Source organism: Melopsittacus undulatus, chromosome 7 (genome assembly GCF_012275295.1).
Source record: "Melopsittacus undulatus isolate bMelUnd1 chromosome 7, bMelUnd1.mat.Z, whole genome shotgun sequence".
NCBI classification, from domain to species: Eukaryota; Metazoa; Chordata; class Aves; order Psittaciformes; family Psittaculidae; genus Melopsittacus; species Melopsittacus undulatus.
Genome location: NC_047533.1, coordinates 53,339,356 through 53,366,640, shown reverse-complemented (window position 1 = coordinate 53,366,640; position 27,285 = coordinate 53,339,356). Strand labels below are relative to the sequence as shown.

At 36.6% G+C, this 27,285-nt stretch overlaps 1 protein-coding gene across 1 annotated transcript in view; it reads left to right on the top strand.

Moving 5' to 3' along the window:
• TBCK (TBC1 domain containing kinase) overlaps window positions 1-27,285 on the top strand; it is a 100,723-nt gene that overhangs the window by 7,263 nt on the left and 66,175 nt on the right. The window contains exons 4-9 of the mRNA XM_005148639.3: window positions 20,209-20,323; window positions 21,943-22,016; window positions 23,123-23,264; window positions 24,509-24,569; window positions 25,900-25,961; window positions 26,699-26,760. Coding sequence (XP_005148696.2) covers window positions 20,209-20,323; window positions 21,943-22,016; window positions 23,123-23,264; window positions 24,509-24,569; window positions 25,900-25,961; window positions 26,699-26,760 — 516 coding nt within the window. The remainder of the gene's footprint in view (window positions 1-20,208; window positions 20,324-21,942; window positions 22,017-23,122; window positions 23,265-24,508; window positions 24,570-25,899; window positions 25,962-26,698; window positions 26,761-27,285) is intronic.

Genomic DNA, 27,285 nt, shown 5'->3' with positions numbered 1-27,285 from the left:
TTTTTCCAACTTTTACTGGTTTATACAGATTTTACTCTGTTAATATTTAACCTAAAGACATTGTTTTTCAGACAAAACACATGCCTGTAAGAGGGAGTACTTATTTCCATACAATTCTAAAAGCCGTAAGGATTATGGGGAACTTGCTTAAAACTGAAACATTTGTAACTCATGCTGTCTGTCTTGCAATACTAGTTTTGGGTTTTCTTCTTTAAAATAAAATCAGACCTATGACTGGATAAGTATCCTCCTAAGAATTAATTTGGAGACTGTATGCTTGCCAGATGATGAAATACAACTTTTCACTAGAAAGCACAGAATTTGTGTGTGTTTTTCATATGCAAAAATGTATTTACTTATTAACTAGAAAGTGGACAGGATGTCAAATACATATGCCAGGGTGGTAGAAAGTGGTTTACATTTGAGTTAATACAGTCGCTTCAGCAAGGCTTTGGTCAAAACAAGGTCCAAAGGCTGGATGTCAAGAATATTTGCTTTCATACTGGGATGTATAGAATTGTTGAGCTGTATCTTTAAAGACTCAAACAAACAAAATTCTCATTAGACTTGTTGCTAAAAGTGTTAACTGCTATTTTAAGTCTGTCACTAGTATCTTAGGAGCAAAGAAGTGGCATCTTGTCCTAAAGAACATGTAACACAGAAAATGAAAAGAGTGGAAGAAGGGCAACATGATTTCAGTTTGGAATAGCAAGACATCATAGGCTAACTGGTTATTTCCAGAGCACACAAATATATAAGTGCAAAGCACATTTAGAAAAATCCAAAGTTTATAGCAAACATTAGATTTCATCTCTCTTGATGTTTGTGAAGGCATCGAGATGATGATTACTCAATAAAATAATTAACAGTTTTTTATGTGTCTTCCCAGTTAACATTGGGCATCTCAGGTGGGCTGTGTTTGATCAGGAACTATACAGATAAATTTCAGGTGACTCATCCCAAATGAGATTTGTATAAAAGGAGTAATGCTGGATCTGTAGTCTTTTGAGCCTTGCAGCTCCTCAATAGGATGCTAACAGTGTTGTCTGGCAGAGGTAAATCTAAATGTGAAATGGCCCATGCCTGCTTGTTAGCTTTTTGTGAACTTAACCTTGTATGACGGCATGTGTTGAAGAGGAATGTTAGGCAAATACAGCTTCCATTTTTTCTTAAGGTAGAGAGGTATTCAGGTGCAAAGTGCTTTTCATGTGTGGTATAGATTACAGCCCTTCACACAGTTTTGCATCAGGTTACTGTTACGGAAAGTTCCAGAAATAGTTAAAGCATTGGAAGCTCTTTGCTTTCCTTTTTCACTCAGTTCTCACACTGTTCTTTGAACATGTGTATCTTGGTGTCAGATGAGAAGCAACCCAGGTTGCCTGCTGCCTCTTGACTGTTTTGAGAAAGCATGCATGGAGCTGTTTTAATTTGCTTTGAATTGCTTGATAGTATACTTATGTAGATTCTCTTGACAACTTCTGTTGCAATTTAATCCTGCAGCTTTAGTATTGCAAGGGGCAAGAGAACCTTTCTGAGGGGGAAAAAAATTGTTTGTAGTTCTATAAACAAAACTTTCTCAAATAACAGTTGTGGTTATATGCATATCCATTATTTCTCTCTGTACTCGGATGTGTTTTGTGTCATCCAAAAAGATTTTTGAGACCTTTCTAGCTAGTTTGCTAGGGTATGCAGTTCTGGGGGGGTTTATGTGCTAAAAGAAGTTACTTAATTTATGACAGTTTCTTCAGCTATTTGGGCTGTGGCTTTCTTGACAGTAGATGCCTAAACCTTGGCTTTATTTTTTCCTCTTGGCTTGTGAGAGTTTTTACTAAAATAAATTGTTCTGGTATCTGGTTTTTCTTATTAATGAGCCAATTGTGATTTCTTCAGGAAGCTGTAACACTTAAGGCATAGGGCTAAAATATAGCCTGTATGAATGTTCATAGCTTTAAGAGACATTAGTGATTCATCTACTGTAAATTACAGCATTTGCAGTAGTAGCTAAAAGGTAAATTATGTTCACTTTAGATTAAGCTTCTTTCAAGATTGATGTTTTTCCTCTACTTTTTTTTCTTTCAATAAAAACAGGCATTTTTTGTTCTTATGTGAGACCCATAAATTTCCAGAAATAACTTGGATGGGCCAATTCCCAGTTACTGGTTATATGATTTGTCTGTATCAATTGCCTTTGGAGGGAAATATTTGGCTTTTTCCATGTATTCTGATTGTATTGGTCAATGATAGCATAGTTGGTTACACATCCGGAGTTGATGTGTATGCTATTGCAATTAATTTTATAAACTGTTTGTGGAATGTGAGAAGCTGCTCTTCTGGTTTCTAAATTAATTTTCCTTATGTTTGCCAGTAACCTAAGTCCTTTGCACCTGTACCACAAGCTGATGTAAAATCAGCAGGAAACCTTCTATTATGTTAGTGCTGAAATTCAAGACATTACATTATGGACTGTCTGTCTTTCCATACATCCTGGAAAACAGGCCATACAGCTGTTTGCTAGTTATTTGCAGTTAATCTTTCCTGAAGTCATGTGTCAACCGTAGCATGCATTCCTTAATATACGAATTATATTTAGAAAAAAGAAATCCAAGGGAGTTATTTCTTCTATTAATCTGAGTCTCACCAAGTTTTCTCATTCTAATGAATCAGTTGCCCATCGGGGCTGAATACTGGAAATCAGAGCTCTAACCATTTACCTTATCTATTCTGTCACAGTGTAGCAAATAATATTACAAGGCATACCACCAAATTCTTTCTAGAACTTGGATTTATAATTATTTACAATATTCAAGAATTTATTCATTACCTAACAATACTGTGACAGCAGTCTCCAATAATTAGAGACAGTGTGTTGTTCTCCTCAAAGTTAACATGTTCCACTTCACTTTCAAAAGGGTAATGAAAGTGTTTGGTAATTTATGGGCAGATTATTTTCTCTTTTTAGTGGTGCATATTTGGGATCCTAGAAGGAGTATATGCTGCTGTTAGAGCTCTTTATCAGGTAAATTTCAAGAACTCTCAACTGGATTAAATAAGTGGACTCTTTCCAATTCTTACCATAGGTAACCAGATGGAGAGAAGGAACCCTCAGTTCTTGAGTGCTTTCTGTGTTTTATTCAGGATTTTATGCCATATGGACATCATAACTACAATTAATGCTTCTAAAAGTGACATTAACTCCAAATCTCTTTTACTGTGCTTCCACAGGGCATCACAATGACAGCAGGGAAACTCTTTTGGAGTTCTGTGCCACAGGGAACTCAGACTGCAGCCATAGATAAGAGTTTTAGGATAGGATAGGGTAGAATAAAACTTTAGTCATTGATGTCCCATTTTTTACTACACCAGTCTCCACTGTTCTCTGCATGAGAGATTAGTGTCTGGGTCATTGTTTCCTGTTTTTTTAATTCCCAATTTATTATTCCGTTTGTTGTTACTCTGGGTTAGAGCAAGTATGCACTTAATTTTAGTTTATAACAGTCACATTAGTGCAAAATCAGCATGTTTAGGAGTCAGTTAAATTTTAAAGGGCTAGGAATTCATTTAGGTAGTCAAGCAAAAAATAGTAAATACCTGATTTAAGCTCAAAATAGTTTGATGCTGTTCAGAGATTTGAAAATATGTCTTGGTCCCGCAGGCTTCTTCTGTATTGCCTTGTGCATGCAAGGAAATTTTCTTGTGAATGAATTGAAAATAAGTCACAAAAAGTTACGAGAAGGAGTTTTGTACTTCAACAGTCTCACTAAGGGTAGTTTTCATGCTTGTGGCAGTCAAAATTTTACAAGCTTTTCAAAGTTGCTAATTATTTTAGCACTGTTGATGCCACAGACCCGAATGTAAGATGTGCCATTATATTTTAAGCTTCTCCATCTTTTAAATACATCTATTCTTTGGGATACCTTTTCCAGACAGTGGTAAAGGAGTTTTCTCTGCTTTTGCACTGTGATAGTAGGAGCTGAGAGCTTTTCCTTCTCTGTCACGCTTGAAGTGTGTTTCTTCTTTGAAGAAGTTGATCTGCACTTGTATTCGTAATAATAAAAATGCTGGCAAACACTGACATTCAACAGACTTTTGGCATCTACGATAGAGTTTCTGGACGGGTCTTCAACTTGTGGCTTGAGCAGTCTGAGCCTATTGCTTTCTTCAGCAAAAACATTGTTGTCATATGCTTTGAAAGTCATGGTTTTGAAAAATTATTAGTGAACCGTCAGAGATACAAGGTATAGTTTTGTTATACACGGAACATTTGATAGGAAACAGACTGTGTCTGCAGCTGTTTACTAGTTTGGAGAAAACATGATCTGACTGATTTGGATGAGTACATTTTATTTGACTGCATTACACAGTTGTCTGCTTAGTGATTGGATTAGATTTCTTTATGCCATACTTCCTGTTGGTGTGTTTTTGGCAAACTTGAAGTAAAACTATGTTGCAAAAGGGATTTTTAGAGGGGGGAAAGCAATTTCTGAGTAGCCAGGGATTCTTAAAAGATATTGTAAGACAGGTGCAAGTCATCAAAAGGCTGAAGGTTTTACATGATTTGACTTGAAGAGCTGTGTATGAGCAGAACTTCAAGGGCTGAGCATATTCTGCTTTGAATCAAGTCTACGTTGGAATTTCACATGAGAAATCCATATGCCATAATGAGGCTGCATTTAGCAAGGATAAATGATGTAGTAAAATGAAGTAGCATTAATAAACTAACAATTTTTTTTTCCTAAGCATGTGTGAGAGTCTCTAGTTTGGGCATTTAGTGTTTGAAGAGTTTTCCTTTAGTTTCTTGCCAATGCTTTACTTCCAAAGCTATGACAGAAGATTAGCCATTTGTCCAGACTTGTTTATATATTGTCCAACGATGCTTTTCTTTATATAGGAGTATTTTTATTCCTGTAAGTAATCTTTAGTCTGATTGCAAGTCTTCTCATAGTGTTCCTTTTAGCATATATTGTCGTCCTGTGACTGCCTTTCCCCTCACAGAAATAAAACAATCATTTGAAATAGAAAAGGGGTGTAACTTTCAAGAAGTAGTTGAGGTGAACAGTATTGATCTTGATGGCTGAGGGATGTTTTTTAGGTATAGAACCAAGTTCTTTGCGTAGTTAGCTGCAGTGTTTGGTGGCAGTACAGTGACAGCCCAGAACACGTGCCCGTGTCTCTCTTATATTTGAAATATAATAGTGGATACATGCTTATTTCTTAGCTTACTCTCTTCCAGGAAGTAAAAACAGAAGAATCCTGCTCTTTGAGGATATCATAGTCTATTTCTTGCTATTAAAAAGTAGATATGATGGCTGCATACAATATAAAATCTGTAGATGTGGAAAAAGTGTTTAGTAATATTTCAACCTTTTGCTCTACTATGCTGCTTTTGTAGTTTCTTGTAGGTACTTCATACAGATTTCCGTGCTAAAAGCAATATTAAAGATCTTGAGCTAAATATGAGTTAGGCTGAGTTAATTGAGAACAAAAGCAGCAGAGAGTTTTGAGTCTTCAGTATCTAGTGAAAGAGGATGATGAGTTTCTTTCAAACAGATCAAATGCCATCCTCAGTGGGAGGGTAGCTTCATCCTGTGGAGACATTTCTACAAGGAGCTCTGAAAGGATCAGTGTTAAGATTCAATTCTGCATAAATGGGCAAATTACTACTAATGAGCTAATGGCTGAAAAAAAACAAATGTCAAATTCGTACTGTGCAAATCTTACTGGATTTGAGGCACATTATTAATCTTAATGTTGATTTATTATAGTTGTGTTTACAATGAAAATTGCTTGTACACTTATGAGAGCAAGACGTGATTAGTATAGGGTTATTCTAACTTAATACAGTGTTTGACACTTCATCCTACTTCTATGAAGGAAAAAAAGGAAGAGCTAACACCTATTAAACTTGCTATATAGTATGCGCTTCTAGAAAGGGATTATAGTTTGAAAGCGCAAGTTGTTGCATTTGGAACTACTGAGTAATGTCTTCAGGAGAGCATTTGTCACCAATTAGTGATGAGGCATCTGGCTTATACATTGATATGCTTGCAAACATTTCTAACGTCATTGTGGTTTGAGATCGTTTCTTTTGTGCATATGGATGCTCTCTCTTTCAAGTTCCTCTCTATAGTGCAAATAGACCCAGACCCAAGCTAGCTGCTTTCCTGCCTAGAAGCTGTGTTAGTTTCATATTGTCACTACATCAGTGTTGTGCCAAACTTGAAATAAATTCACAGAATATAATGTTATGGGAAACATCATATAGCCATTTTTTCTCACCCTGCAATTGTTTTGGGCACCATACCATAGGCACAGCACTGAGATAACTGAATTGCTTGGCTCCTAAACCAGCAGGACCTTCAGATGGGCAGACAGAAGAAATATGTGTTAGGACTGAATATATGCACTTGCATATGTGTTTATAGCTAGATAGATACCATGGAATTGAAGAGTGCTGTGATAGGAGTGTTTAGAAGGTTAGAAGGCTAGCAGATTGGGCTAGTTTCAAGGTTTAGAACTGTTAAGTTCATTCATTAACAGCACACATCTTGCTAGAGGTTAACTCATGCATGTTATTAATCATCGCTGTGTACACAGAACTATTAGTCTTTAACACATACTGTAAATTAGCTGTGAGCATACAATACCACAGAACTGATACTGTGCAGTTAACAGTGGTAGCGATGGCCTTGATGGTTCTTGGAAGTCAAGTTCATCATGCTTGAGAGCTCTGTGAGTGAAGTAAGAACCAGTATGAACCAGTCTTTCTTCTACTGTTATCTAAAGCCCGATGTTTTTATCACCATGCTCCAGCCTCCACTAGTGGTGGTGTCCTGTACTCCTAGTACTGCTTGTTTTGTTTTCTGTTTTGCCAGTCAGCCTTCTTAGGTATTTGGAAGTATGACTTGCATATTTGCAGCTTGCTGTGCTTCTCATGTGCTTTTGTCTGTCAGCTTTTGGTGATAGATTTCTCCTACATGCAGCTATATCTATCTCTATTTGCCCCTTTGGTGATCACATTTCTCATATCACTTTCAAGGAGATTTAATATTAATTATGTGTCAATTTCAAATTTATAGTTACAGGCATCTCCTTTTGGCTACACTTAAGTTTATTGTTACCTCTCTAGGTAGGTGTTTCCTGCCTGTTGTGGTGACACATATTGGGATATAGATCAAAGTGATGCACTTCTAATGCCTCTTGGAATATTAGTTGCTAGTGATGAAATTCCTAAGCACTATAGCTTATTGGCCTAGTTGCAAAGTCCCTTTGATCACCTGCATTTGAGACTGTTCTTCTCTTAGAACTTTCTACTCTGTTTCCCTTTTGAGTAGCATCAGTGCCATTGATACAGGAATCCAGATTTTTTGAGCTAAATGCTAAACTGTCCCTAAGTGCAGCTTTTACTATTACATATTTAGAGGTTTGGGAGTTTTTTTAATTGTGGTATAGCCAAGTTGTTTATTAAAAGAATGCTGTTGCAAAGTCTACTGATCTACAGGAAATGCCTGGCTTTAGGAGAAGAGCTGTGCATTGTTACATTTTGTTCGTAGCTTTAAAAATTCTCTTGCACCTATATAAAATGGGGATGGGGGTCAGGACTTTAATTAGTAATGTGGCTTGTTGCTAATGCTTAATCCTCTCATGCAGAGTTGCCTTCAGTCTTTCTCAAAGGCTGAGAAATCTGTAAAGAGATTGCTTTAGTGCAGTTACACAAAGTTCTAGCTGCTTTTCCTGCTACCCTGTAACTCAGAAAAGAGAAAACATGCTTTGTTATCATTCCTATTCATATCTGTACTTACTGGAGTTAGTGGTTATGTTTGTATCTTTGAAACTACTTTCCTTTCTAAATTTTTTTAAAGTTAATTATCTTCTTGTGTGTTAGCTCTGCAGCTAGTCTGTTGTGAAGTAGCCAACAGGCCTGCTCTGCTCCTTTTTTCCCTTTTGTTTTTTAACTGGCAGTGCTTCACAGAACTGCAGAAATTAATAACAAAAAAATCAATCCTGTCTGGCTGCAAGGACAGCATTATTTATTGTTAGCTAGTCACGATTTCTAGAGCTGTCAGTTCAGTTCATGCTGCCACACAGATGTAGTAATGTTAACTGCATTAATAACTACACTTCAGCTTTTCTTTTAAAAGTTTTCATTGTTAGATTGTTAATGCGATTTTTCTGGTCCACCTGGGGCACCACAGAAAGAGTGAGAGTATCCATCTCCTTGTATAATTAAGTTAGGGACCCATCGCTTCTGTTGCAGTGGGAAGCAGAAAGACTGGCTAATGTTAAGCAAAACTATTCTCATGCCATAGATATATGTCTTAATTAAAAATAAAATAAAATATGCAGTTGTCTATTGTAACCTTCAATGGGAGAAAGCACCCCTATGACCTTAAAGTGTCTGCTTAATACTTGGCTCTCAGTTGCCGTAGGGCAAGAGCCCTCCACCCTGAGAAGCTAACCATGTATGCTCCCTGGCTGCAGTGGAAGAAGCTGTGGACAGCTGCAGTTGAGACTTCCACCCCTGCTTGTTCCCTTCTGGTGCTGTGGGTAGGACTTCTTACAGGAAATTCTGTCTTTCTGAGCTAGATTGGCAGCTAGCTCAGTCATGGGGATGACTTGTATGTAGTCTGGATGTACTCGCCTTTGCCCACAGTGCTAGCATGTCTTTGTGGCACCCAGGAGCATATTTTTAAACCCAGATGAGGTTAAAAAAGCCTTGGATGACCTGTGCTGAGAAAAAGACTTTTCCCAGGCTATCTCTTTATTACAAAGTAATGTGATTTAGTAGGAACAGATGTGTACAGCAAATACATATTTTAGGGTGCTGATTCCATGTATTTCCCTTCAGTCTGCTCAAGACCAAATATCCATTGGCAGGGCAGTAGGCAGGTTCTGGATGCTACCATCTGGTAAATCTTGAAGGAATACAGTTTGTGTGCTCTGAAACCACTCTCTGAATCAAGCATGGTAGGAGGGTATGCTTCAAAAGTGTGCTCTGATCCAGACTCAAGTCTCAATGTTTAAACTCCTTAGGTTGCCTTGAGCTCTTTGCTGCAAACATGAAACTGAAGGTTGCTGTTCTCATTTGTTTAACTTAAATAAAGCGCAGTTTTGCATAAGCTGCAGAAAAGCTCTTATGTATCCCTGTTTATGTATTCCATTTGCTGATTAGCAAAGTAACTTGGAAATAGAGTCAAGCTTCTCCTTTCTTCTTAGTTGCTCAGTGTTCCGCACAGATATGATTAATTTTCAAGGATGGAATACTTACCATGTACAGAGTGAAACAAGGGTAGCTAGAAGTTATGGGACATAGTTCTGGCTTTACTTTATATTAGTAAAATTACAGGTAAGATGCTGAAGGTAGATGACGACTGTTGGTTCTTGTACAACTTTGTGTTTGTTTGTGTACTTCTTGGCGGAGAAGATAATTATTTTTCCCTGTATGTCCTCAGTAATCTCTATGTATTCTTCAGTTTTCAATGTAGTACATGTGAGGTTGCTCACTTTTGTGTTCTGTGCCACTATAGTGAGATAGTATAATATTTATAGCCCTCATGCAAGTTCTTAAAATTCCAGATGTTTGTGTGTTATTTTCTTGACCCTTTGCTACCATAGCAAAACTTCTCTGTGTGTTTGTTTTCTTTAAACAGAATGATAATGCCTACTTTCAATGTATTTCAGTGCGTTTCAATGATAATGTCTACTTTTTTTCATTTTCCCCACCTAGTGATTCTCATGCAGTAGTCACAATGTCATCTTTAATCTCAGCAGAAGATTATTCTTTGGCTGCTGCTTGCACTAAATTATGTGTGCAAGACAACTGTTGTGTGCAGAGAAGCTAAACTCTTAAAGGGAACTCAGTTCTTTGACTGCTAGGTCTTTGAAGAAGAGAAGCTCTCTATTTTTTTATGGTCTGAGTGTTTTGAGAATTCTGTTAACTTTTTGTGCATTTGAGTGATTTTGGACTTTTTTTTTTTTTTAAGCCCCAAAACAAGGGAAAAGAAAGTTGGATTTTTGCAGAAGACATGAATCCCATTGCTACTAACTATTTCTTTCTTAACCGTAATACACAGTCTTTGAATTCGGGCAATATTGTAATGGTTGGTAGCCCCTTGCTTTGGGTGCCTGAGTATGAAAGCTGTATTTCCAGGAGCTCATCTATTCTGTTTGCTTCCAGCATAGTGAAGAGTGGCACATCTGTCCAAGCTGCGAGAGGTTCAAAGACAAGGAAAACACTGGATTGTGCAGTACCTGCTTGCTCTGTGATTAATTTATGCTTGGCTTCCAGACATAGCTGAAGTTGTGCAAGTTTATGATAAAATATAAAGGCAGACGTGAACTCTTTCTTGTCTGCTATTAATAATATTTTGTAGTCTCCAGAAGTCATTCAGGTTTAAATCTCACTAAAGGAAATCTAGGCATTAGGTTGTTGGGGTTTTTATTTATTTGTTTGAGGTTTATTTTAACTCTTCAGACACTTTGATCTTCAGAGATCTGCAGACTTAGTATGATGATGAAAAATTAGATGAGCATTGGAGACAAGTTTCTTTCCTGTACTTCAGTTATGGCTAGTAATTTCCTTTCTGTACAAAATTTCCATCAAATGCTGAACAGACAACTTCATCTTGATTTTATTTTCTAGTGATTTCTGAAATCTCATTTTTCTTCTGCTCTCATAGTTTTATCAAAGATGATAAACAATTTGTACAAGCCAAGTTCAGCTGTTTTTCTAGTGTGGCTATTACAAAAGTAATAAAACATTAGGTTTGCTTTTCTTTATGGAGAAATTTTTTAACACCGTAAAATCACTGTTACAGTCCACTATGTGTGCATAGGCATGTTCGTATATGCAGAGAAGCTAACGTGCAAACAAAGTGGCTTAAGGAAAGAAAATTGATTGACTTTTTTAATAAAGAAAGCTTAAAGCAAACTTGTAATTTTGTGGGTACCCCCCACATGTATTTCAGTATATACATTTGCTACAGACCAAGAGCTATGTAATATAGGAGTGAAAGCCCCTTCTGAAAGACTCAACCAAAAGTATAGTTTCCAAATAAAATATCTTAACTTTTTTGTCTTATGAATAATGTCATTCTAAGCAAAAACTTCTAGGAAAGCTTCCTCTTAGTAGTGATCTCAAAATAATCCCATTGCTCACAGTTGAAAGTATGACAGGACTTTTAGTTTCGTAATGACATGGTTGCAGGGTGGCTTCTAAGAGCAAATGCAGATTATGACCCACTCCCCATCAAAATTAAAACTTCAAAATTTGGTGTTTGTTTCTGAAGAAATATTGCTGTGAGACTGATCTTTGTAGCAGAGACTCCTTAGTGATAGTAAAATTAGTTCTCTTTAAGAAGTGAGTATAAGGTTACTGCTTCCAGTTTATAAGGTTTGAGTTCTGCCTGGATAAAGACAGTGGTGGCAGGAGAAGAATCCTCTGGAGCTAAGCCTGCAGGGTACAGGAGTTCAGGCTGAAAAGAGGCTGTTTCAGTATCTCACAATAACATACCTCAAACATATGAACATTTGTTTTAAGACAGTTCTTCAAACGTACAGTCTAAGGTGGCCCACTGATACTGTTCTTTCATATGTTCATGGCTTTGCCTTTGATTAAGAAAATATATTCCTTCTGCCCTTGGCGTGTAAGAAGAAGCTGCACTAAGTTAACTGTAGCACAGAAAGGCAGCTCTGGTAATATCCTCCTATCCACCCCACTTCCCTTTTTTCTTGGCAAAGACCATGCTGGCAAACTCTGTGCAGTATTACCTCTTTTCTTAATGGGAGGAGGCAGAAAAGCAGTGATGAAATTAATTAGCAGTATCCTGTCAGCAAACCTTTGAAGCAGTAATTTTGAGTGAGTAATGCAAAATAGTACTGAGATTTGCTGACTTTACAGAATCGCTGCTGAGCAAGCACATGGTAATGTCTATTTTAAGTTTAGTATTGAAAGCTTTGAGTAACTTTTGGATATTGCTTGGGTATGCTAACAACACAGGATGGGCAGTTTTGGTTAGTTACTGACCAGACTGAGTTTCTGACAACTTTGGTTCAATTAAAATTTAATGCGTGGGCATTAAACACTGTTTATGTTTCTTGGTGTGGATTCAGAAATCATTAAAGATATCAATTGACTATAAACAGGGAGAGTGGAAATCATACTTTTTTAAACCTTTATAGTGAATGATTGTGTGACTGTAAAACATTATCATGGTCTTCTTGAGAGAATACTTTAAACAGGCTTGAGGTCAACGTTGTGTTGCCATAATTGATGTTAGATCAACATTTATATTTAAAAATTAGACTTCTTTTTTTTTTCTTAACCAAAAAAGGTTACATTACACTATGTAATAGATATGTAATAGACAATACATAATGTGATGTAATCTTTTTGAAAGCATAATTTCTTCTTAAATCATTAATAGGTGTTTGAGGAGAAAAACAAAAACGTGGAAGGATGGTGTTCTGTAAATTTAGTCCTGTTGAAGTCATCATTTTATGTCAGTAATAACTCAGAACATCAGATAGGTGTCTTCAAAAGCATAGGGTCTGAGTCAGTTGTTGATCTATCATTGCCAGTTGGCTTTTCAGCATGCAAACAGCAATTATTTTTCAGGTACATCTTTTACTTTAACATGGAGAAAGTTTAGGAAGTAGATCTTGCCTACTGTGTGACCATACATCATGTATCTTTGGAAAGTCACTTTTTTTTTTTTCAGTGACTGTGTGGTTTAAGGCTCTAATACTACTGCTACTTGTACCATTTACTATGTAGTAAATGTTTAATAGGCAAATGTCAAGGCCTCTGCACTTTAGAGAGCTGAAACTTAACGTACCTTATGCCAAGAAGTTTAGATGCTGATCCATTCAGATACAAAGGAATTATAGTCCTTGCCTAGAGCATGGGTTTTGATACCTGGTTTGGAACTACGGAAGACACCCCTGAGCAATAGAAGATCCAATTTATTGCCTTCTATTGTAAAGAAATAGTATCCTACCTGAGGTTAATTCCCTTATTTGCTTTTTAAATGTCATCTGATTGGTTTCCTGAGTCTATCAGATTGTAATAGACTTTGCCAGGACTGTTGATCACGAAATGTATGCCTTTTAAAGGTACACGTATATATTTGCATGAAGTCTAAAAGAAAGCACAATAAAGATTTTTTGAGATTTGACTTCATTTGATCTTAATTCTACTCCAGTAGTTTACCATTTTACTCTTTTTGGAGAAGAGGAGAATGTGAGATGTGTTTTTTCCTTAATGAAATGTGGACAGTGTGACATATGGTACATGTATATAATGCTATTGAAGCTAAGTTTTTTTTTTGTATATTTGAGGTCACTGTGTTGGTTTTCATCCCACTAGCTTTTGTTCTGTTATTGTCCCTGTCTAGTTATGTTAGTTACCTCAGAATGTCAGTGATAAGAATGCAAAGTCTGTGATCTTGTTTTATATGACGGCTACTTAACCTAATCTTTACATGTGGTGACAGAAATTTTATTTCATTGCACTTTCTGGTCCAATTAAAAGTATCATTATTATGCCTTTTACATATGAGTAAGCTGAGGCTAAGATTAAAAAGATTACTTCTTAAGAGTTAATCAGTGGCACGATAAAAAACTGGGGTTATGGCTGTGTCTATCCCCTTCCATGCATTAAACCAGATGGCACTAGAGGTTTCATTAAGATGATGCTTTATAAGGTGTGCTTACTTTTTAAAAGGACTTTGTTCATTTGCTCCCCCAGTTTATGGGAGGGATGCTGAAAGTCTTAAAGGAATTCAAGATGCAGTGTTTTCAAAATATTTGCTTTACGAGGAGCAGATACACTTAAATCATTCAGAGTGAGAATGATCTGAAAAAAATCACCTGTCTGTTAAAAGTTTTTGTGTGAAATCTGCTCTACATATGAAGTTGTTCTTTATCTGTGCCTTCATCCATTGTTTTATGGACTTTTTTATTGTACATTACAAGTTGAGACCTTCATAAAAATGTAACATCATTTCTATTGCTTTTAAAATTGTGCTTTCAGCTTAGACCTTTAAAAAAGGAATGGAAGGACTTTTTAAGTTTCCTCAGGTGGGCAATGTGAACTTGTTGAAGATATCCTGTGTGAAATACCTTTGTGCATGACTTAGAGACTTCCTGAGGACTCTACGTATAAAAATTAACTTTTTTTGTCTTGTATTCTCTGCTTGCTGCATTCCCTTCCAGTTCATTTCATTCTGATAATGTGAATGTATTTTGAAGTAAATTGGCAGTGTTTATAATCTCAGTCCCCAGTGCCATTTTTTAATCAAACACATAATAAAGTGCTAAATAAACCATTCCCACCTGCATCAAACTCTTTATGTTCTGTGTAGGGTATTTTGTAATTTATTTACCCAGGAAGACCCAATTTATCTGCACATCTGGTTTTCAACCCAGTCCTGCTTTTTATCCAGTTTTCCAGCTGGTTGATTGAGGCATAAGGAGGTCAGATGGCTTTCTTGAGGTCAGTGTAGTGATTGTCTCAGCTGGGATTATACCCAAACTTTATCCTTTGCTATAAGCACTTGACCGCACCACCCTGAACCAGTCTGTCCACATTGTTGGCAGTAATGGAGCTAACTGCAAGTGTCATTTTCTTTGGTTTATAGTTTTGCTTGTATTGATATATTGTCCCTTTTAGGAGTTCAGAGACATTACATCTGTTCACAACCTGGTTCCATTCCACTTTGAGCAGACACAATTTTTTTGTGATTAATCTCTTTCCTGAATTCCAAATGCGTGTTAGTTTCACAAGTTCTGGAGTAGTGATTGATGACATTCCTGGTTTGTGTTCCTCTGGTGTGCTTCCTCAGGGCAGACTGTCTGACACTCCTCTTTGGAAGAGGAACCCATGTTTTTGCTCCTGTGTATCAATGCCATAAGCTTCTTAAGACTCCTGGCTGCTGAGATTCTCTTCCTCCAGAGTTTACTTGTTTTCAGCAATAGTACAATGTTAAAACAAGATGCACAGATTTGATAAAGGGTTTTCTTAGGCATGCATTTCTGTGTATGTTCTTATGAGCTGTAAGTCTGAGGAAAGAGAAGCTCTGGAGCATGGTACCATCAGCATAATCTTATCCCATTTGGTCTTGATCTGCCTTCCTGAGGGAAGTCAAAATAGTCTAGTTCCAGTTTTTGTTATCAACTTCCTCTTGCCTTAAGTTGCCACTGCGTTGAAGAATCATGACTTAACACTAATCCACATTTTTGTCTCTAGTAGGTACAAAAATCACAGGCCTCTCTACAGTTATGTAGATGATGAGACTTACTTTCTGGTGCCAGTCCTGTGTTGTTTGAGTGTCCAGTGGGGCTTCTGTTCATTTCACTAGATGAAATAGTCTTACTTGAAATAGTCTTACTTAAAATAGTCCATAAAGTGTTGATTGTCCTGTCAGTACTTCCCAGGCACAGCTTGCTTTCTTCTACAAAATGGATTAGGTACTCCATGTAGACTGTTATAAGAGCATAAAAAGCAAGTGTAATTTACAGCTGGCCATAACCATTTAAGAATACCACATAGAGAAATAATTCTCCTCAAGATTTTTTGCTGCTGCTGCCACTTTGCCTCTAGCCTGTCTTGGGACAGAGTTAAGTTTCTCCCTAGTACATGGTACAGCGCTGTGTTTTGCCTTTAGTCTGAGAACAATGCTGACAACACACTGATGTTTTAGTTGTTACCAAGTAGCACTTACCCTGATCAAGGACTTTTCAGTCTCTCATGCTCTGCCAGTGAGGACGGGCACAAGAATCCAGGAGGGAGCAGAGATAGGATACCTGACCCAAACTAGCCAAAAGGGTATTCCATACCGCAACACGTCATGCCCAGTATATAAATATGTCGGAGTTACCTGGAAGGCCCATATCACTGCTCTGGTTGGGCTTGGTATTGGTCGGCAGGTGATGAGCAGTTGTATTGTGTATCACTTCTGGGTTTTTTTCTTTCATTTTGGACAGTTCGGTTGGGAGAGGTGTTTGGGGGGTGGTGGTGTTCCTTTTTAGTTTTAGATCTTTCTCCTTGTCATTTCCCTTTTCATTATTACTAGTAGTAATAGTAGTAGTATTGTGTTATGCCTTATTTTAATTATGAAACTGTTGTTATCTCAACCTACAGGTTTTACTTTCTTTCCCAATCTTCCTCTGCATCTCACTGGGGGTGGGAGGAATAAGCAAACGGCTGTGTGGTACTTAATTGCCAGCTGGGGTTAAACCAGGATGCAGCCCCAGTACTACTGTCCAGGTACATCTGTGTGTTCTGGTTAACTCCACTGTAATAGCTACAACTGTCTTGCGTCAAAGTTATCAAAAAGGGAGACTGCTTTCTCTAGAACAAGGTGGGACTGGAGAGTACTCTCCTTTGCTTTCCGTTCCACTAATTATTTTGGGAGCTTATTGTCTACTTGGTTCCTGGTAAATCCTTTTCTCCCTCTCCCTGTTTGTTAATAATCAGATCATTTTGAAGAAAGGTAGGACTCTTGGTATGCTAATTTCTTCTAGTATAACTTTTCCCTTTCAACTTGACCCAGAATGTGTTCTTAGTCAGATGGAAGATTGTACTGGGTGCATTAAGATGATTCTTCATTTTTCCTCTGCCTCAATTGGAAAAGTGAAAAAAAGTATCCTAAGCAGTCATATTAGTTCATCAGTGGGTTTGTAGCACCACAAGAGTTTAAAACTCTGCTAAAACATCTGTTTCCTGACAGGTTAGATTCATTGTTCTTGAAGTAAACTTCCGGAGTACAGCTTTGTGTCCTTAACAGCAAGAATTCAACAGGCTGGAGATCAGGCTGACTGCTAAGTGGAAAAGTTAATGTTTTTTGTGAAGGCACAATGCAGCACCTGCGTACTATTACAGTGTGGAAATTAGTCATTTGTCTGGTATAGCTTTTGGTCTGACAAATTCTGGAGGTAATAAAACAATCCTCATTTTTGTGGGTTTCTAAGTCATCTTCCCTTCTCTCTCCACCCACAAATGCCATGCACATGCCTTCTTAACCATGCTGGGTTTGTAATGTTGGCTGAACTTGCTCATATCAATTTGTAGAGATTTTTTTCCCCTCCTACTTACAGATGAATTTTCTGTAGGAAAAGTTCAGTTATCCTTCGTGTTTCCTTTGCTGTGGCTCTATACAGTCAAGGTACAGACCCAAACCTGGTATAGGTTTTAATCCTTATATTCTTTAAGTTCTTCATTTCTAGAATGAAGGCACACAAAATATCCCCTTTCCATGGTTACATTTCTTCTTCAAACCAGGAAAAAAGCAAACAATGATTAAATCCAAGCAGTATGATTTTATATCAGTGTAATCCTTTCACTTGAAGAGAACTTTTTAAAAGCCTACAGAGTAGCCTACAACTGTAAATTTTTTGGTAGCCAGAGTGAGGATTAAAATGAAGCCTGTCCCTTGAAAATGTGCTGATAGTTGTAGAGAGATTATGCTTTTTTATATCTGTGAAATGTTCCTTTTACAGAGAAAGTCATGTTGCTTTTTTGTTTCTCCCATTGGTGGACACAAGAACCTTAAAACAAGTCTTGTTAGGAGAGTTAGGAAACTAGAGACAACTGGCACCCCTTCAGATCTACCAGTTGTTGAAGTGTATCACAGTCATGCTTCTACTTACTGCCTCCTACCATGTCTGCCTTGAGCAGTGGATTGATTTGCTTCACAATAGTTTAAAATCACAGCCGTGATCATCAGCTGCTGAGATGAACAGGGTATGTCACGCCACACAACTGTCACTAGGTCAGTGGTATAACATGATTGGTGTTTGAACCTGCCACACCTCCATTTTGCTGCCTTTTCTCCTGTATTTTTTTCTGGTGCTTTTGCTGGCGTTTATTTGTTTTGTTTTGTTTTTCTCTCACTTCCTGTTAAAGGAGAGTGTTGAAACCTCTGTGGTTCAAGAGCCCCAGTGGCTAAACTAGTTCTCTAGGTCTGTCATGTTGGACCCTAGCTAGCCTTTTGGAAAACAAACTTACAGATAATCAGGAAAAAGTTTCTGAGTCTGCTTAGACCTTGCCACCAACATTGGTTGTAGAAACTTGGGGAGAGCTGAGCCACTGAAGTGAGGGGACAGCAGTGGTAGGCATCTCTGGTGTGGCAAGTGAATGCTGTTGAACTTGTCCTTCAGGGGTTTAAATCAGAGATACCTCTTATGCTCAGTAACAGCAACGACTGTTGTCACACCTTTTGCAATTAAATGCAAATCTAATGGGTAATAACCACAAACAGTGTGATTTACCTAATAAATAAAATAACAACTAGATAATGTGCAACAACACTAAGAAGAGCTTGTTATACAGGGTTTCCTCTCTCCTGGGGAGGTAGTTTACATGCTTCAGCGTGAAGGTACTTGGTGGAACACTTCTGCCAAGCAGGGTAGCAAGAGTTTAAGAGCACTGAGAATTATGTGCAGTGAAAACTACATATCATGCATGTGTTGCTGGTCGTTGTAACACCATGGAGTATTTATCTTAAATAGCAAAGAACCTAAAAGCAGTATTTTCAGGCATTTGCCCAGGTTCTGGTTTTATGAATTGCTAGAGAAGTTGCAGAATAAATGGGTGACTGAAGCCCCCTAGTGCCACCAGAGCACACTTACTCCTTACAAAATTGCACTTTAATTTTTAATACAAAGAAACACTTTTTAAGCTAAAATGAGGTACTCATTTTACACGTGCAGTTGTTTACTTACTAGAAACCTGAATTCTCCATCATTTATTTTTCATGTCATCTTTAGCAAAGCTGTGCAAAAAGCAAAAGGATTCTGTTTGCAACTGTTATCATTAATATTTGCTTCACCTTCAGCCTCCCTGCGTAATTTTTTGCCTTCTAGTAAGGTAGGGTTTTTACCATAGTCATATCTCTGTCCAAGAATGACTTGAGGGGAAATACTACACAGCTAGTGATGTCTGATGCAGTGGTGTATTATATAACTTGGGAGTGGGAGGGAGGGGAAAGAAAAAGTACCAGTGAGGGAAGAGTGAGATTTGTGGGCGTTTGGGTTGGTTTTGAGGTTATTAGCTATGCTATGGTTTAGGTACAGCAGTGTGGCTTACGGCTTATGTGGCTTTAAAGGGAATTTATCTTAGCATAAATTCCCTTTGTGCTTAAAATTTGACTAAAAAGTGTATATTTGCAACTAGCATGAAGCAGTACAGAGCTCTCCTAGGAAAAGGTTAGAGTCTAGAAAATGGCACCATGTAAGGTAACTTAAAGGTGGCCTTAGACTATTATTGAAACAGCTATATTCAGTATTTCTGTGTTGCCCTAGTCTCAGAATTTACTGTGGCTTTTGTCCAAATGTATCTATTTACTCTTGTGGCAAAGTTTTGGCATTCTATCAGGTATAAATAGCAGCTAATAAAGCCATAATAAAGAAATTAATGTTGGTGTTTAGTGAGCTGGTTGGCTTATCACTCTTGCCAGTCTGTAATGCTCCCCCTCATTTTGCTGTTGCACAGATATTCAGTAAGTAAGAGATGGTGTTGAGCATTGTCCAGAATGTTATTTTATGTCATTATTTAACAATGAAATTAAAAAAAAAGAAAAATGAGGGGTGGAGATGTTAAGTTAGGCCTTTAGAAGTAAATATGCTTTGTTTTCTTGATATTTTGTAAACCAGTGCCTTCAAGGTTGCCAGACAGACCTGAAATGTGGTTTCTGAGGGTAAGAGGGTAAAAGGTTAAAAGGAATCTTTTTGGTTGACATCACATTGTACCTTTTGTTCTTATTTTGAGTGTACTTTGGAAGCCTAGTACTGGTGGTCTCTTGTACAAATTCCTATTCTCTTGTTCACGGGAACTACTCTTTAGGGCTATCAGTTCTTATAGTAAATCATAAATTTTGTCAAAATACATGGTTATGTCAGAATTGTTTGGGTGGTAAACTTCATTGTTATTTTTTTCTCCAATTAGTAAAGGCATATCTCACAGTTTGTATCACAGAGAGTATTATATGTTGTCTTAATTCTGTACTGTTTTGAAGGACCAGTTCAGGGTAAAAAAACCTATGAGTTATGGGAATTTAAGTTGTGTGTGGCACTGAACATATCCTACCATATTCAGTATTAATTCCTTAAACTGTTTGGGAATTGTAAATGTCTTTTGTGTTTGGAATAGCTGTGGAATTTTTATAAATTAAAAAGGGAAACATACGGTTTTATGTTTTCTTTTTCCTGCAGTTCTTCAAGGATCTTATGCATAGCATATGAAGTTTTGCAAGGTTTGCAATATATGAACAAACACGGAATGGTCCACCGAGCACTCTCCCCTCGCAATATTCTTTTGGATCGAAAGGTACAGTTACATGAATAAATCTATAGGTTTGTTTTGTTTGTTTTTCTCCTGCTGCCAATGAGTAGCGTGCTATATGTATAAAAGTGTATCTCCATATATATGTATATGGAGATTGGGCAGTCACAGTCCTGATGGGGGAAAAAATGCATGTCTGAAAACATACTAGTTTGCCTTTGTTTTTTTTTGGGGAAGGGGCTGTTGGTTTGTTTTTTGGGTTTTCTTTGTTTTAACCTAGTTTCCCCCCATTTCCCAAATTTCAAATGTATTTCAGATTTTATTCTTCTCCTTTTCCATTTTCTTGTATCCCAAACTTCTTTTTTCACCTTTTTCTTCTGAAGGTGGTAGCCTAAGTGTACTTGTCATCGTCTTAATTAATTACAAAACCTTCCTAGTTGTTTAAATAGGGAAGTATTTTTTCCTGGCTAACTAGCTGTTAATATTTTCTGCATTTCATGGTGATCTGATACTTGACATTTAAGATATCAACATATTTCTTTATTCATGTTGGATTAATAAAATTCTAGTGTCAGTTGTCACAGACTGTTGAGTTAGCAGTGTGGCATATAGGTTATGCTTATAAAGGCTGAGAGAAACTGATAGCTGCTTTTGTACTCAAAGTAGTTGCTTTATCTGAACTTGATGGCTAAAGAGCTTAACCTGTCTGCATAACCTCTCTTTCCTTCCCCTTCTTACTGAGGTTAGCCAGAATAGCTAGATCCTTCCTTTGGAAGATGGAAAGGAAAGAGAGGAAGGAAGAAACACTATTTTTTATATGCTTGTAAACAAATGAAAATCATAATAGTGTTCTCACAGCGAAAGTACTTCAGGATTTGAAGATATTCGTATAATCTATAAAAGAGCAAAATACGGGCCAGGAAACAATAAACTTGAAAACTTTCCCCCTGCACTTTGAATAGCTTGCTGATGCAGTTGCACCATCTACAGGATGGCTGAGTATAATCAAAAACCCAGCAAAAATAATACCTCACTTTAACTTCTATGCCTGTTTTTTGCTGTTTTGGTCTTAACTCTCTGCCTTCACAGAATAAAAACAAACACCTGGAAAACTTGTTTTTTTTATATATATGTTGATACAGTAAATGAGAGCAAGGTAGTAATTAGTTGATTGAAAGAACTGGGAAAGCAAGGCTGGGTACATGAAAAAGGTGAGGTAATAGTGGTGATGCTTAGGGAGTTTTAATAGTCAGGATTTTGAACAGTTTTCAAACAGGAAAAATGTTTACTAGAGTATGTAAGCCTTTTTAATTTACTGAAAATATACTGTAACTTACAAAGTTCTGAGTTTCTTGTGTGGTCTGAACAAGGTGATTACTTAATGTGTTTGGAAAGTAAAAGCATTAGAAATAAGCATTTTACTAATTTTCAGTGCAGTTCTGCATAACAGATGAGACAGGTGACTTTTTGTCTGTCTTGTGACAGCTAAAGCAACTTCAAATGTTAGTGTTTTTTGCGGGGATTTTTGTTGTTTTGGTTTGGTTTATTATTGGTTTCTTTGGTTTTTTTTATTGGTTTGTTGTTTTTTTAACTTAAAACCAGATTCTTCCAATGTCACATTTTGCTGCTCTTAATAATTTTATCTTTTTCTTTTCCTTTTTCAGGGACATGTGAAATTGGCTAAATTTGGGCTCTACCATATGACTGCTCAAGGTGTTGATGTTGATTTTCCTATAGGGTAAGGATGTAGCTACACAGTAAAATTTATCAGGGATTTATTTTTTCAGGAAATGTATTTGTGTTTTGAGGCATCATCTTCAAAAGTGTGTTGTATGCACAGGTTATGGATTGTTGTTTTAATTCCTATATGGTGCATATATCCCTTACACAGGAGCTTCTAGTCATGTCACTGAAGTGGCTATCATCTGACTAGGTGAAATTAATGAAAGACAGAGAACAAGTGCCACACAAGCATGTTACTGTAACTGTGCTATAAGTTCTTACTGCCTAGATTTACCTTCAAATGCTAGCAATTCCTTATTACTCAAATTCTGGAGGTACAATCTAATTTCAAATTTAGGAAAAAGCCAACCAGTGCTTTGCTGTTGTACACCACTGTAGGCCTCTCTTCTTTTTATCAGTCTGTGATTTATTTTCAAGTGATCTTACTGTCTAGCCAAAGTGATATGTTTTGTTGCAGTGTTTCCTTGCCACTTTTTAGTTTCTTTTGAGGTATCATGCTGTTTACAATTGAAATACTAAATTGATTCTTAAAGATGCCTGAAAAAAGTAATACTGTTTCCCTTTGAAGGGTGATTTCAGATTATTTTTTTTAAGTATTATAATGAATTGTTGACACCAAAAGCAATGATGTTATTTTGAAATGATCTAGCAAAAAGTAGAATATGTCCTCAACACATTTTCTTACTTGTTTTGCAAATTCAAAAGTTATTTGATGGGAACACTGTCAATAATAGGGGGAATACTGCCACCACCCCCAAATATAGTTCTAGGATACATTTGTTTAATGCCCTAGTGTTGGAACTCAATATATGTTTCTTTTGAGATATGTAGGCATACAGTTTTGAAAGCTGCTGTTAGTTCCTCTCAAAAGAAGGCAGAGCTAGTGGTTAAGATCTGATCTTTTATACAGTAGGGACTATGTATTTTGCAATTGGAGTTTAACTTTGCTGCAGTGTGTAGATTTTGGCTGAATAGAGTAGAACAATCTGCATTGCAATGAATTCCAGTTTCTCAGAATGCAAAATTATTTTGATTACTGTAACTGAAATGTAGTTTTTATGGACAGACAGGATATTATTTAATGTTGCTGAATCTTTCTAGGCACCCATCATATCTGGCACCTGAAGTAATTGCACAGGGAATAGTCAAACCAAATGATCATACTCAGTGTGAGAAGCCTCTGCCTTCTGGCCCTAAATCAGATCTGTGGTCTCTTGGTATGATATTATTTGAGCTTTGCATGGTAAGTTAGAGGATAATTCTCTTGATTGTGACTCTTGGGGAATAGTTACATTAGCTTGATTGCTCTTGAGTGTGGGGTTAATAACACTTTGACCATCACCCAAATCCAAATATCAGAATACATTAGCATTCCTGCCTGTACAGATTTAGTGGCGGTTCAAGTAATTGGGTGCATATTGGCTTGGTCTGAGTATATGTGTGAACCATGAAGAACAGCTGTGAATGCATGATTGAATTCCTAGAGAGTAATACCTTCTGAACCAAGAAGTGTCTCTGGATAATTTTTTTTTTGTTTTAATTGTGCTTTTAAACATGAAATAACCATTGCTCTCATACCCTCATCCTTCTTGAAAGGGATGACAAACTGCTAAAAGATTCATGAAAAGGAAGAGAAGGGAAAATCTGCCTTATAACCAGAGTTTAAGGGACTTGTGTACAGAATTCAGTGTTTGTCTGGAAAATTCTAGTTTGACTCTATCAGTTGAAATAAATTATGACAGCATAGTCTTTACTATTTGTATATGTTAAGCTGTATTTCTTTCATTCAAAGACAACATTCTATAGGGATATATATGATCTAACAAATACCTTGATATTTAGTCTCATATAAGACAACTAAATTGTCAGGCAATTGCATGGTCAAGAATGTGTTTTATATACTGATTAGATCAGGACACTGGAAATAGTCTTTTTTGGCATGTTCTACTTTTCTGTAAATTTATGTAGTGTTCATAGATCATTATTGTTTTGAATAATACATTTTCTGAAAGCAATAATGATATTTTTTGAAACACTTTTAAAGGGATTTTTCAGATGACTTTTCAAAAGCACTGAACAGTAATACAAACTATGATGATTACCATGTTTATTAAGTAATTACCTTTGTTCATGCTCACACTGGATAAAATATGGTTTTTGAGAGCCTGATACTGAAAAGCTTGGAGCTTTGTTTGTTTTGTTGGTTTTTGGTTGGGTTGGTTTTTTTTTTTTTGGAGGGGGTTGCATTTGTTCCGGTTGAGAGATGTTATAAATGATATATATCTTTTCATTATGATGACATGAAACTGTTTCTGCTATAGTTGGGGTCAGTAATGTTTTCTGTTCTAACAGATACTTTTCCTAAATCGAAAAATTCAGGTGTAGAAACTTATTCCACTGTCTTTGTCTATAGATGGGTGTGTATGCTATCTAATTTCTTTTGTGTAGTAGCATTCAACTGTTGACTTGATTTTGTTATTCATTTAGGGGAGAAAATTATTCCAGAGTTTGGAGATAGCAGAAAGATTGAAATTTATAATTATGTTAGGTAAGTAGCACAAAATCAATTTTTCAAGTTTTCAAGCAGCTCTATAGTTAGAGCTTTACAGACTGTTCAGCTGCTCAGACATAAAGCAGTTTACCTTTTGTCAACTTTCATTTCCCAAATTAAATAGGCATTTGAAGCATGGCTTGTCTAGGGAAGGGACACAGGTGGATGACAGGAAAAATAATTTATCAGGAGAGATATGAGTATGTTAGAGTAAAAGCAAGCTATAAAAAAACAACTAACCCGAAAAAGAAAAAAAAAAAAACATGCTCTGGAAAGGTTGTCATTTTGATGGTTATTTGTTGTTTCAAGAGGTTTATGAAATGAGTTAGGAATTACATGACACTAAAAAAGACTTCCCCTGAACGAGTAGTGCTTCTGAACCAAATCCCAGGCAGGGAGAAGCAGGACTGAAAGAAGACGACAGAAAATAAAAAGAGAGCTCAGAAGTGTACTGCTGGATCCATGCCTTTGTTTCTGGTGTCACCTACAAACTATAAAACATTACTGTAGACATGGACTTTTTTCTTAATGCAAATAATCCTGAAAGTGGTACTGTTCTGTGGCTTTTGAAATTTGATTTCTTGTGGGGTTTATTTATAAACCCTGAGGAGGGGAAGGGCATGAATTTGCAATTTGAAGCTTTATCAGGAAGTTATTATCCAGAACAAATAATTATACAGTTAAAGTTAGTTACTATCAGTAGAAACATTCAGCAGTTTAGTGCTCAGATGCTGAAATTCTGACTGTCCTAGTAAGTGATTTGTTAATAAAGCTTCCTGAAGCATTTCAGTCCCCTTCAAGCTGAACGCAAGTTACTGGTAACCTTTACCCACTAGGAAACATTCATGTCCTGTCTTGGGAATTATTTTCTCAATAAAGTGTTGAAAACAAGTTATAAAATACTGCTAGTATTGTCTGCAAGTAGCAACAAAATGAAATTACTTCAAGCTTCTGTATGCAGGTATTTTTAAGTTCTTTCAGGTTTGTTTTTGTTTTCTGGGGTGTTTTTTTTAAGTGGAAAGACTATTTTAATTTATTTGCTAGAGACTAACAATCTGGATTTACTAAGCCTGCAAAAAGATTCTCACTGTTAAATTAGATGTGCTGCTTAACTTTCTTAGGCTTCAGTTTTCTGTCTGCATAGGTGATAATAATGATTTTAATTTCTAACTTTGAGAATTCACTTTTGGGTGATGTGACAATGTCAATAAAAAGCCAAAGTTAAGTTTTTTTTTATTGGGGTGGGATTTTATCTGATATCCTATGTAATTGGGATCAATTTTTTTTATAGTGTTTAACTTTTTATTGCCTGGTTTGTCTTTCAAAGGCTGTGTAGATGATATTGTAACTGTATTGGCAGAAGAACATGGTTGCCTTGATACTATTAAGGTTTGTGGAACTAGTTTGCTCTTCTACGCTGTCTTATCCAAAACATTTTATTATTATTGTATAGTAATTCACACATACAAACTCTTCTTTTTTTATGTTATTTGGTCACTTAATGTATTGCAGTATGAGAAAAAAAAAACTAATTATTTAAGATCATTTCAAATAGCCATACTGGTAATATTTACTGTTTCCAAAATTACTGTCAACTTCAGTAAATATTAATGCTGTCTGAATAGTTTACTAAGTTGTGAACTTTATTTGAATTGTTGGGGTTAAGGTTTTTTTTCTAGATATTTAGTCTTCTGTCTTGTTCACTTTGCATATTCTGATAGCATAGGTTTAGACCATTCAACTCCTTCCCACTCACCCAGTTAATCACTGAATTGTAGTGTCTGTATGTTTTGAGACATTCTGTGAAAGGATTCCATTAGCAGAAGATAGTTCCCAGGTACTGGGTTTTTTCAAGCTGGGTACAGAATATCTAAAAATAAAAAGCTGTGCTGCAAACATTGCAAGTTTTCCAGATTCTCTCTCCAGACACCACCCCTGTCCCCAAGCAAATGTAGGTGAGAGTTGCTTCCCCAGCATTTTGGTCCAACACAGCTAACCTCATAGTATAGGTGTGAAATTTTATCGGCTGCAAAGGAGAGCAGTGTATGTTAAAACTTAGGTATGAGCTAAGTGGCCTGCTGAATTAAGATCATAATAGAGACCTCTATATTTTTCTTGTGTTCCAGGACCTTTCTGAAAATATCATAGCTTTACTGAAGAAATGTCTTACATTCCAGCCATCTAAGAGGCAAGTATTCAGTCCAAGCCCAAGTAAACTTTGCTGAGATATTATGAAATTAGAGATTAGAAGACCTATTGCTGAACCTTTTTGGAATACTGATGATTTATGGTGCTGATAGGAAATTCTTGGGTTTGTTGCTTTTCAGTTGCAGGGGTTGTGTGTGCAGGAATCAATTGCGCAAAACTTTGAGATAAAATCTAAGTGTTGTGGGGGAATACTATGCTAGTATTTGTAGTTCTAAGTTCATGGAGTTTACTTCCATGTCTGGAAGTTGGTGGTGGTTACTGTAGCTCTGAAATAGCTAGAATTAGGGCTATTTTCTTCACATCTCTTTAAAAGTACTTTTTCATTATGTCAGTCTACCACAACTTTCTTCTGAAAACTAAAGTATGTTTTGTACTTCAGTCAAAGCTTTGCATTTGCATTTTTTTATTTCTGCTTAAAGGAATTAAAGGGAAATTAATAAAATGGTTGTGGTGTGCATTAAATGAAGGTGAGATCTGAACTTGGCCTGTAAACAGACTACGTAGT